We start from the raw sequence: 12,089 nt of genomic DNA, 5'->3' as shown, positions 1-12,089 counted from the left end.
TCAGTACACATTCTAGATAGAAAAATGTGCATGGCCGATGTCTAGATGTTTTTTCTCAGGTCCTAAGGGGAAAGAGTGCATTAGAACGCTACAGTTCTTTTTGGAAAGCACAAGGTTAGGAATGGTTCAAAAGTAAATCACAACAGTGCTCGGTCATCAGATGGAACTGCCCACTTGTGTTCTTTAAAAAGACTTGTGTTCTGCAACAGCAGCCAGGCACTTGACTTACAAAGTACAACGGGAGGGCTGCTAGAGGTCAGTGGGGGCTTCCACACAGTTAGTGTCAGAGCTCTGTCCCGGGATCTCACATCACAGGGTGGCAGGCAGGCAGGCAGGCAGACAGACAGACAGACAGACAGACAGACACACACACACACACACACACACACACACACACACACACAGTAACTGTGCAAAGGCAGAGGGGAAATGAAAAGAACAAGTGAGAATGAAAACCGTGACCATGTGTCCCATCAGGCATCCTGAACATTTCAGACCCCTCCTAGCACAGGACTGAAAAGCACAGTGTGTTTCCTGTTAACTTAGAGTCGCTATGTGAACCCGATAGAGGAGGCCAAAGATGCTCGGTTTATTGTGTGAGGAATACTGTAAAATTACGTTGCTGGAGCCGTTTTTTTCCATTGTCAGCACAAATCCTTGTTTATTAAAGATTTAGCTTGAAGGAAGTTTTAATTAATTACAGGTGCAGTAAGTCCTGCCTGGAAGCTGCCTCGCGTGTTTACTGTGAATGGCCTTCATGTGCCGGTGCTTCTCTGTTCTCCCCGCTGCCTGACAGTGTGATTTATGGCTGTTGTTTTCCGCCAGTCCACTGTTTGCCCTCTAGGAGGGATTGGTCTCCTGAGCCTCCATAATAACAGCAGCACTTCCTCAGACATCCTTTAATGACAACAGCACTACATTCAGTAAGTCAGGCTAATTGCAGATGTACCCTATTAATTGCAAAAACTAGGAGAGGTTACATATTTTACAAGCTTTTAATTTGAAACCGCCCGAGATGATTTGTCTTAAGTGTTTGGATTGAGACGTCCATAATATTCAACAATTCACTGTTATTGAAACTCCAGTCCAGGCAGTCGTAGAGCTCTGAGACTGAATCAGGTGAACATCAATAGTCATAAATGGATTGTTTCCCAGTGGAGACTGTGTTTTCATTGTGAACATTTTGTACAACTTCTTGTTGTTTCTGTAAAGCATCTTCTTAATTCTTTATAATCGTTATACATCTTTGTGGACATAGTAGAAATAGGAATTCTGTGGTTCTAGCTAACATGTAGAGTGCCCACAAGAAGCTTCACATTGCTCGAGTGGCATACATTTAGCAGGCTCAATGTCTTGTTAACTGTGATAAAGCTTCTAACTACGTCAAATGATTCCAAGAACTCATTTTGGGGTTGGGCACACTTTGGGGTGAGTAGGGTGACTATGGCGAGCCTGTGCAACAGTTGGAAGCCCCAGGGTCCATGAGCAAGTGAACCCGCATTAGCAGGGTTCACAGTCGATGAATGCTTCATAAATGTGAGTGGTGCTTTAACTGCTCTTGTTTCAAGCCCCAGGCAACTGTACTTGGTGCCCCCCCCCCATGTGCGTGTGGCTGACACCTGGGCAGCAGTCAGTCACAGAGTACTCCATTGCTGTTACTTCATGCTCGTACTCTCATGGCTTTGGGTGTCCCTGCTCTCCTAGAGGGAAACGGGGAAATCAGGAGTGCTGCCTGCCCAGAGGCCTGGTAGGACATGTGCACATGGAGGAGCTGAGGGAACTAGCTCTAACATCTCAGAGTTGCAGGGCTCAAGGGGAGGCTGGGACGCAGTCTGCCCCTTGGGTGGCTCTTTTCTGCACTGTCCGCTAGCAGCTGAAGGAGGGGGACGGGGTGAGTTCTCTGCCCATGTTTTCCAGGCTGACTACCACAGTAATTGACCTGTCCATCTGATTATCAAACCGAGGAACTGGTTCAGTAAAGCAGGTGTGGCCTTTGGTGTGGTGTTACATGCAGTAGACATGGGACTTTTCAATGTGGTAAAAGAGTACTCACGGTAATAATGAAGGAAGGTCACACTCCTGGGTCTTTACTCTGCCTTTGGTTTGTAGTCTAAACAGCAATTTTGTTAGCTCCTTAAATGCCTTGTGTGTTATACACATAAACAGATAATTTCCCACTTCTCCTTCTCTTCTCTTCTCTTCTCTTCTCTCTCTCTCTCTCTCTCTCTCTCTCTCTCTCTCTCTCTCTCTCTCTCTCTCTCTCTCTCTCTCTCTCTCTCTCTCTCCCCCTTCCCTCCCTCCCCCTCTCTCTCTACACACACACACACACACACACACACACACACACCATGTATTGTCTACATACCTTGTTTGAGACCGGGCCTCACTGTGTAGCTGAGGACAAACTTGAACTTCTAATTCTCCAGCCTCCATCCCCTACTGCTGGAATTACTGGTGTGCACCAACCAAGCCCAGTTTATTTGGTTCTGGGAATTGAACCCAGGCTTTGTGTATGTTAGGCAAGCACCCACCGGCTGAGCTCCCTGCCCACCCGATGTAATTTTTGTGTGTGTGTGTGTGTGTGTGTGTGTGTGTGTGTGTGTGTGTGTAAGTGAGCTTGTGTGTGTGCCATGGTACTGTGTTTGTGTGTGTGTGATGGGGGGGTGAGAACAGGTTGTGGGATTTGGGGATTGAACTCAGGTCGTCAGTCTTAGCAGGAAGTGCCTTTACCCACTGAACCATTCTCCTCCTTTCTTTGAGCTAGGGTTTTGCTATGTAGTGCAGACTGGACTTGAACTTGTAAGCCTCCTGCTTCAGCCTTCTAAGAATTGCAGTTACAGATGTGTACCACCATGCCTGGCCTAAGAAATTTTAAACACCTAGTTCCTTGAGATGACATTAATAAAATTACCTCTTTTTGAAGATTTTTGAATTACAAGCAAGGTATGAGTATTATTAGATTTTCTCACATTTAGCTTTTTGGCATCCCTATGAGAAACCCTATGAAGTTGGCGTATTGCTGAACTTACCTTTCATCTATAACGTAATAGCTGTAGCTTGGAGTATATGTGCTGTTGTCAGTTTGGAGAAATGGGTTGTGCTAGCTTTATAGCACCAGGTGGAGCTTGACATTTGGAGATGTTTTTCTCCACACACTTAGGTCTCCTGGTTGTGTGAGATTTTTTTCTCTATTTTTCGTTAAGTCATTGTCTTTACATCTTTTCTGCCCTCACCCCGATACCACATTGTGTCTTTTATCTTTGGAGCTTTCTTTCATTTCCTTGCTTTTCTTGTAAGATAATCTTTCTTTGTCAACCTTGTTTTTAAGATGTAACAGGGCAGACAGAAGGGCGATTTAGAAAAGTAACAATTGACTAGATGATTAATTACAGTGTTATAAGCTGCCTTCTTTGAGGGCAAGGCTTCAGGGTGCTGACTGTTGTGTGGGCTAGCCAAATGCAAAGCACTGGTGTGTGCTGTGAGCGTGAGTGTTTGTCCATTCTTAGAGTGTGCTTTCGGTGGCCTCACAGCGATCTAAGCACATTGTCACTGTAGGTCATGTGGTTTGGGGGGGTTGTTTGTTTGTTTTTCTTTGCTTCTTACTTAAATCTGCCCTTGTATGTCATTATAGGAGAGGTTGATCAGAGATATTGTTCACTGTCATGGAGTTTTGATAACTTCTTATTCCTACATCCGACTGATGCAAGATGACATTAGCAGACATGACTGGCACTATGTGATCTTAGATGAAGGACACAAAATCCGAAATCCAAATGCTGCAGTCACCCTTGCTTGCAAACAGGTATGGCTGCCTACAGTGAGGGGATTTCCAGTGGGCAGTGGTATTTAATTTTAGAATAGGCTGTTTGCTTTATGAATATGTTTACTGAATTCCGTCTTAATATAGAAAATATTTTTATGCCTGTCCTTTAGATTTTCATTGTTCAGATTTTTTTATAAAGCTCAGCTGTTAGAATGTAACCACACCCAACTCTAATAGGTGGTGTTCATCTTGATTCTTCCAGTGTTTTCATCCACGTGCAGTTAGAAAATTGGACAAAATATCCACACTTTGGGAGGACCAAACTAATTGACAAACAAAAGTGATAACTAGACTATTACTTGGGGGTATTTTGGGGTTGGATGGCATTCATCTGTTACAAAGCCAATTCATAAGAAAGGATGTCTCCTTTCCCAACTAGTTCCGCACACCTCACCGGATCATCTTGTCTGGCTCACCGATGCAGAATAACCTCCGAGAGCTGTGGTCACTCTTCGACTTCATCTTCCCAGGAAAGCTAGGCACATTGCCTGTGTTTATGGAGCAGTTCTCTGTCCCCATCACTATGGGAGGCTATTCCAATGCTTCCCCAGTGCAGGTAATGTGGCAGCCAGTGACGACACTTTTGACATTTCCCCAAATACTATACTTTATAGCCAAGTCATTGATAATGTAAGGGAAATGGCCAGGCTTATAAATTGGTGTCTAATAAAATCAGAAATTATCTTTATTCAGTTGATTGTATTTTTGCAGATGAAGTTTAAAAAAAAAATCAAGTACACCATTTATTTAAGGAAAGCCCTAGACTAAAACTTCTCTTTTCACAGTAGGAATGAAATATTTTTCTTTCGGCTTTTCCTGGGAAGTATCTCTCAGATGAGATGTTAAAAATAGTTTTGGAAGTGAGCACAAGAGCATTGAGAAACCATGTAAAAGATTGAGCAGTTCTGGGCAGTGTACATTGTAGTGCCAACCAGGTAGCCTGCCTTTCACAGTGAGGAGGGGTGGGCTGTGTGTGAGCTCAGTCGTGCTCTGTGGCTGGGGCAGCTTAAGAGTCTGCTGGACTGTGTTAGAAATGGTTTTCTCCTCATCTCCTTAGAGTAGGTATGGGAAGGCTGGAACTAGGGGCCTCGGGAAGGGAGTTAGTGGTTGTTAAGGGGCAGCAGGAAGCTATTTGGGCTGGCGGATAGAAGATGGGAGTTCTTAGAGTTGCTTGGGCTGAAAGTGGTCCTGCGGAGGCTGGCATTCAAGGACTTGGAGCTTCTGAGGGAGAAGCGAGGAAGTAGAGTAAGACTTAGGTGGTGGTCTAAGAATAACGCAGTAATGGGTACAAGATCCAGGCGACATTCCAGGCAGGGTAAGCAAGATGTAGATGCTGACCGAATGAAGGAAGCAGGATTGGGAAGGAAGCTTGCTGTGACCGAGTGAGGCTTTATGCCTAGGTCACAGGTAGTTTTGGGTTATTACAGACTTTCAGGGGGTGGCACTCTCCTGAGGGCAGTCTGTGACCTATGGGAGCAGACTCCAACCTTGGAGTGAAGTAGGGTATCTGCGCATGCCTGTTCAGATGGGGTGTGCCTCGTGGGTCCTGGCTGGGCCAAGAATAAAGCTCTCCTCCAAAGATACGTGATCTTGTGTTTTGGAATATTTAATTACAAAAGCCATTTCATACCTTTAAAACAAGAGGCTTGTCTAAACCAATAATTGCTTTATCTTTTGTCATTAAATGGTTACTAATGCACTTGTAAGTACTCCCCTTCTCTGAATCTTTGCTGTGTCCTGTGTTAATGTTGTTGTTGTAATTTTAACTTTCCATTTTAGAATCGTTTCAAACGGAAGATAAAGTTGGAAGAACTATAATATAGAATAATCTGCATTTCACCCAGATGTAACATTTCACTAATGTTTCAGGGCATTTGCCTTACCACCCCCTATCCTATCCACCTACTCACCACACACACACAATAGTGTGCAAATACTTTCTTTTCAGAAGTGATCGTTTGAGAATAAGTTCAAGCGTGATACCTATTCTCCAACTCCAGTGTAGGTTTTGGGGTGGATCTTTTTTGACTTTTGATATTTTAATTTATGTGTGTGAGTGTTTGCCTGCATGATGTCTTTGTTCCCATGTGTGCAGTACTAAAGGGGATGGAGGAGGGCGTTGGATCCCCTGGGACCAGAGCTATAGACTGTTGGGAGCCATGCTGTGGGTGCTGGGATTTAAACCTGGATCCCGTGGAAGCAGCCAGTGAGCGCTCTGTTAGGTGTGGCCCCGTCTCTCCAGCCCTTCAGCAAGCCTTTTCACAGCAATGGCAGCCTCTTACTTGCCACGGTAATGACACCCATCAGGAGGCAGGTCAGGGTGTTGTCGCTAGCCTTTCTAGCCTTGTTCTTCACTCTCTGCCAGTGGTGTCTGATATCCCTGCATGTCTATCCTCTCTTATTGAGGAAACACTTCTAAACGTCCTTGCCTGTTGTGGCCTTGATAGTTTTGAAGGCTGTAGGCCTGTTACTTGTGAAGTATATCCTCCTCTTTGGGTCTATCATGGCTTCCATGTTGTGTTTAAGCTACACGTTTGTGGCAGGAGCGTCTTTTTCTCAGTATGTAGAATCTGGTGCTTTGTCCTGTTACTGAGGACTGCTTGGTAAAGTTGTCTGGGCTGGATTACTAAACTCTGGATTTAATATTTCTGCTTGGGAATTAACAGGTCATTTGTGGGGAGACAGCCTCAGAACAAGGGCATATAGTGTATCTCTTGAAACCCTTGTCTCGGGTGTGCGTGCAGCAGTGCCTCCTCGTGTGCAGGAGACACATGTCTTCAAATGTGTCTCCTGGAATGCCTGGAGTTGGGGATGCTGTCACTCGCTCTCCGCAAGCCCCGTGCTACAGGATGGGCAGTCTGATACCTGAACCCACTCCTGGTGACTAATGGGTGTCATACCCAGTGGGATACACTGGGCAGAGGAATGATTTGTGTCTTGGATAGAATAGAACAGCACTGCACAGGATTTTATTAAACTACATAAACAACACACAATTTAAAGTTAGTGAACTGTTTCCTTCCGTAATTTTCCATGGAATATTTTTGGGTAGCAGTTTAGCTTCACAGAAAGCAAAACTGGGTAAGAAGAAATTGGCTGAGCATATTGTTCTTAGTTCTAGATGGCAAGATCCTGTGAAAGGGACATTGCTTTTATTTGTTCATTTTGCTTAAGGCCGTGTTTTCCGTATGCTTTTGCGTCCTGTGAAGATAGTCTGCCCACAGGTAGTCACGTGTCAGACGGATGGGCGATGGCTAGAAACGCAGTGGCATGCAGCTAGGAGACTGTGTCGGGGGACACCTAGAACAAGGCAGTGAGGACTGTAACTGCAGGAGATGTTACTTCCGGCCCTATAGACGTTATCAGTTAGCCTGCTTGTCTTCAGGTACTGCCTGGGTTTCATTCATGCCCATTCACACAGCACCTGCATGGAGATAGGTGTGTGCATGATGCAGACATGAGTGAGGAGTACTCAGGTTCTTTCCAAATGCTATCTTTTTAACATGTTAATGTGCTTAATTTGAATTTCTCTGTGTTTATTGTGCTCAAGTTTCTCTTAAAGCTAAATTTCTTACCTTTAAATTTTAGATTTTTTTGTTCTATGAAATGTTAATTTGCTAAATTATTCAATCTATTTAGAATTTTTTAAAGTATCAATAATTAATTGAAGCCTTTGCTTGCCCGTAAGTGAATTGCAGAGGGTGTGGCTTCCTGGGCTATGGTCTTTGTTTTCCTATGTGCAGTTAATACCCTCTCATGTGGCTGTGTCCATTACGGAGCCATATGCTCCATTTTAGGCCAGAGTGACCTTCCATTTCTGGGATCATAGGACTCCCCTTGAACTCATTCCCTGAAGCCTAATCTCCCTTATTAGCTGGTGGCTCCCACTGCTCCCGCTCTCCCCACACTTGGCTTTTGATCTCTGCCCTTGCGAGGCCAGCTCTTTGTAGCTTTAGGAGAATACAAGATTATAAATAGGGATTGGCTTGAAACTAGTTTTTCCCCTAGAGGGTGGTCAGTAACCAAATAAATCTCTACTTTTGGTCCTAACTAAATAGTACAGTAATAATTAAAACAAGTGTAGAAGAGGAGATAAAGCATGGTTAAACAGGTTTTCTTTCTTGTTGTTTTGGTAATTTTTCTGATTTTTTTTCTGATATTTTGAGAGGTATTGTCCCCGGAACATGTAGAACTTAATTGACTTTTTCTAAGTTGAATTTATATACCAGTTGATCATTCTTTAATTTTGAAGACATGGAATCAATCTAGAAAAACAAATGTATTCCTTAAGCTAACCTCTCTTTTTTCTTTTACTGAAGGTTAAAACTGCCTATAAGTGTGCATGTGTCTTAAGAGACACCATTAACCCATACCTGCTGCGGAGAATGAAGTCAGATGTCAAGATGAGCCTTTCTCTGCCAGATAAAAACGAACAGGTCTGTTGGTCTGGGCGGTGACCAAGCATTCCTCGTGCATGAGTGTGTCTGTGTAACTGACCAGGTCTACAGCTCTGGTCCTGGGGCTGTGGACAGCCTGCTCTGCCAGTGACTATCCATTTGTGGTATCTTCCTGGCTGCATTTTCCTCAGTCCACAGGCTTTGGTTTTCCTCTGTTAACACATGGACCTAACCCAACAACTGCTTGAAAACAGTTCCATGATTTTAAGCCTCATGCATTCCTACCACACATTGTACTAATTAAGCTCAGCAGTGAGCAGAGCAATCTTGTTACCGTAAACCTAGTAGAGTCACAAATAGGTAAGGTGGTGGGGGTTATGTGGGTGTGGAAGGAGTAGATGTTCTCTAATGGATGGTCAGAGGAGACCTTTGCTCTGCTAATTGTGCTGAGGCCTAAGGAAGGTCAAAGAACGAGCTGTTTGGGATCTAGAGAAAGAATTGCAGGTGACGGCTGGGGTGTGTGTTGGTACTCATGGGCCAGCAGGGGTGCCAGGGTGGCTGAAGCCAGAAGCAAAAAGGGGGTAGTCACATGGCCACCTAGATGTCAGATTTGGGGTTCTGCTGGTTATAAGAAAGGCGACTTTTACTTTTTGTGAATATATTCCTGAAAATACACTATGGGAGGGGCTGATGGCATCTGCGTTGGTTTTACAAGGATGACACTGAGTCCTTCCTGGTGTTCTGTAATCTTAATAGATGATTGCACCTTCTGCTCAGGGCCTTCACACATTGTAGCTTTTTTTTGTTTTGTTTTGTTTTTTTGGTTTTACTAGACAGGGTTTCTCTGTATTGTTTTGGAGGCTGTCGATCCAGCCTGGCCTTAACTCACAGAGATCCGCCTGCCTCTGCCTCCCGAGTGCTGGGATTAAAGGCGTGTGCTACCACTGCCCAGCTACACATTGTAGATTTTTATGTTGAAGGATCTCAGACATCTGTCCCCAAGGCCACCTTCATCCATGCTTCTTCTCCCCCCACATCCCATCTTATTTTATCTTGGTGTCCTCTCAAAGTCCTTAGACACTGGGATGGGTCTGCTGTGATAGAGGTTTCCAGAGGCCATCCAGTTGATGAGTTTAGTTTAGGATATGCTGAAGTACTTTGACAGCATCCACTCACATAAGAAGTTGAGAACCGAGAGAAGGGTCTAGGCTGGTCATAGGTGACAGTGAGCTGGTGAGGTATTAACAGTTCTGAGCAGGGTGTGTGTGCTGCTCTCCTCAGCAGCATTAGAGCAGAGGGCAGGAAACGAGGAACTAGCTGGGAAGATGGGAGAGGCCAGCAGACAGGCTGAAGTAGCTAGGGCTGGAGCTGGGGTAGAGGAGGGCAGGCAGCTGAAGTGGCCAGAGCCTGGTGCACATGGCAGGTCTGAGGTCGGCTCTGATGCTTTGAGCATTTTCAGTGGCATGGGTGACGTGGCCCAGGTGCCGGTGTGGGCAGCAGCTGACAGGTGAGGTGCCCCATGTTTTCTCAGGATGCTCCCTTCTGTAGAGAGCCTTGTGGGTAGAGGACTGTCTGAGGAAGACAGGTAGGTGGGTGCTGAGATTCAGTGCTGAGGTTAAAGGATTGGTACTGCACTGGACTGTCTTACTCACTTAGGTGAGACAGATGCAAAAGTAGAGCCGTTTTAGGGATGGGAACCAAGCCCCTAGGGATACAGATCAATCCTGGTAGCTTCAAATCTGGTTTTGTTTTTTTCTTGTCTGATTGTTTGTGTGCAGATGTTGAGACAAAGATGGCTGGTAGATGAGTAGCTTAGGAAGCCCCAGGGCATTAGCACAACTCTTTGGGTGTGTGGGGAGGTGCCTCTTGGGACAGACAGTGGTCGGCTGCTGCAGGATTGGGGTGCTAACAGTCAGAGTGGGCGTGTGACTTGGATGGCTCTGGAAGCTTGTAGGGCAGGTGGGGGTGATGGTGCACGTGGGTGGCACAGGGGTAGTTAAAATACATCCCATGAGAATCTGGTGGGCTGTGAAGAAAGTCAAACCTTGAGGTGGCGGGGGGGGGGGGTAGAGAGAAGGGACTGAAAGACAGGAAGTGGGCAATGTGGACTGGGGGGCGAGGGTAGGGGCTGCTGTTAGGGCCTGGTAACCTTGGTTCCAGGTGAGGTAAAGATTACTGCAAAGTCAGCCAACAAGAGTATGGGTGAGGGGCGTGGGGGACAGTCTCTCATCGCATTGAGCTGAAATGAGACATGGCTGTGCACCTGGGTCCTCAGGCTGCCTATGAGCAGGAAGTCAGTCTGGAGGGACGGCTGGGTGACAGCTAGGAGGTTAATGGTTATGGAAAGTGGAGAGATCTCTTTAGCTGAGAGATGTGTCGTCGTACCTAAAATTGTGTACATTGTACCACTTTTTTAGGAAATTTTACTGATTATTAATGTATTTTTTAAACTATTGTCTCTTTTCTTTTCCCTTGAAGGTCTTATTTTGTCGTCTAACTGATGAGCAGCATAAAGTCTACCAGAATTTCATTGATTCCAAAGAAGTTTACAGGATTCTCAATGGAGACAACCAGGTCAGCCAGTGAGCATCAGACGGCAGAGAAATTAGCCGTTAGCAAGGAGGGTGGGGCAGAAAAGGAAGCTGGTGTGGAATGTTCCAGGCTTTCTGTGCCATCTCCCTTTGTGCACTGATCTGTGGTGGCTGCGGAGTCACAACCACAGCTGGGCAAAGGTGTGGTGTAGGAGCAGGGTCACTGGCGTGCGGGTGGGACCCTAAGCTGGGAAGCTGTGGCCGTGAGTCCTGCCACCTGAGGCTCTTAGCCTGGCAGGGGTGGTGTGCAGCACTGTGCTGGATTTCTCAGAAATAATGACCAAAATTACAAAGATCTGTAGATTGTACGGCTTCTCAGTGAGTCTCGTGCCCAATAAATGCTGCCGAGCGCTGCCGTTTTAGAAACCAGACAGAACTCTGAATGGATTTCTCAGGCTCTAACTCTTACTGTCCCTGGTGCATGAGAGGAACTTATTTACTCATTTTACCCTTCAGTACTGTGAAAGCACTTCCTAGTGTTGTAGACAGATTGGTATGTGTTTTTAAGGTACGTTAGTTTTTTATATCAGATTTACAATGCTGTAAACTAAATACCTTTTTCTAGTGGGGGAAACTGAGTTATCAGCAGTTGACTGTGACCTCTGTGTACATGCTCAGTCCACTGGAATTGTTCTCTTCCCGGGAAGTTGTCCAGTCAGGGTTGTTGTTCTTTTGCTTAAGTTAAAGATGAGTGCTATGGAACCAGGAGATACATTAGCTATGGAGTTTATTGAGGGGGAGGAGAGAGCGGGAGGAGGGAGGGGCAGAGTAAGAGAGCAAGCAAAGAGAGGAGGGCCAAAGGAAGAGAGGAGAGCAAAGACAGAGCATGGGGGCGGGGCTGTCCTTTAAAGGGTCCTTTGCACCTGCGTGCAGACTAGACAGTCATGGAACCCTGGGCTCCTGAGTGCATTCTGCCAGGTGACCGGGGCAGGCCAGCATAATCCCCGAATCCTTACAAGGGTAATGACATGAGGGAAAGTTAATTTCTTCCAGCTGTGTTGGTCAGTTTTCTGTCACTATGACAAAATACTTGAGGAAATCAGCTTAAAGGAAGGAAGGTTTCGGGGTTTTCAGCCTGTGCTCACTTAGCTGTTGTCTGTGGCCCTGGTGGAACCGAACGCCATTGTAGGAAGCACAGGTGAAGGAGACTGCTCGCTTCATGAGAGGGTAGGGGTCAGCTCGTTCCCTCCTCATCAGATTATGGCCTGTCAATGGATCAGTCTGTTGATGAGGTCAGAGCCTTCACGGGCCAGTCATCTCTGAAAAGTCCCATATGTA

At 45.7% G+C, this 12,089-nt stretch overlaps 1 protein-coding gene across 2 annotated transcripts in view; it reads left to right on the top strand.

The window, feature by feature from the left end:
• The window catches only part of Ercc6 (ERCC excision repair 6, chromatin remodeling factor), a 69,647-nt gene that overhangs the window by 44,625 nt on the left and 12,933 nt on the right, over window positions 1-12,089 (top strand). For both annotated transcript variants that reach the window (XM_040747738.1, XM_040747739.1), the window contains exons 9-12: window positions 3,632-3,802; window positions 4,203-4,379; window positions 8,143-8,259; window positions 10,699-10,794. In XM_040747738.1, coding sequence (XP_040603672.1) covers window positions 3,632-3,802; window positions 4,203-4,379; window positions 8,143-8,259; window positions 10,699-10,794 — 561 coding nt within the window. The remainder of the gene's footprint in view (window positions 1-3,631; window positions 3,803-4,202; window positions 4,380-8,142; window positions 8,260-10,698; window positions 10,795-12,089) is intronic.

This window comes from Mesocricetus auratus, unplaced genomic scaffold (assembly GCF_017639785.1).
Source record: "Mesocricetus auratus isolate SY011 unplaced genomic scaffold, BCM_Maur_2.0 Super-Scaffold_100006, whole genome shotgun sequence".
Taxonomy (NCBI): Eukaryota; Metazoa; Chordata; class Mammalia; order Rodentia; family Cricetidae; genus Mesocricetus; species Mesocricetus auratus.
This window is presented reverse-complemented; position numbering and strand designations above follow the sequence as displayed.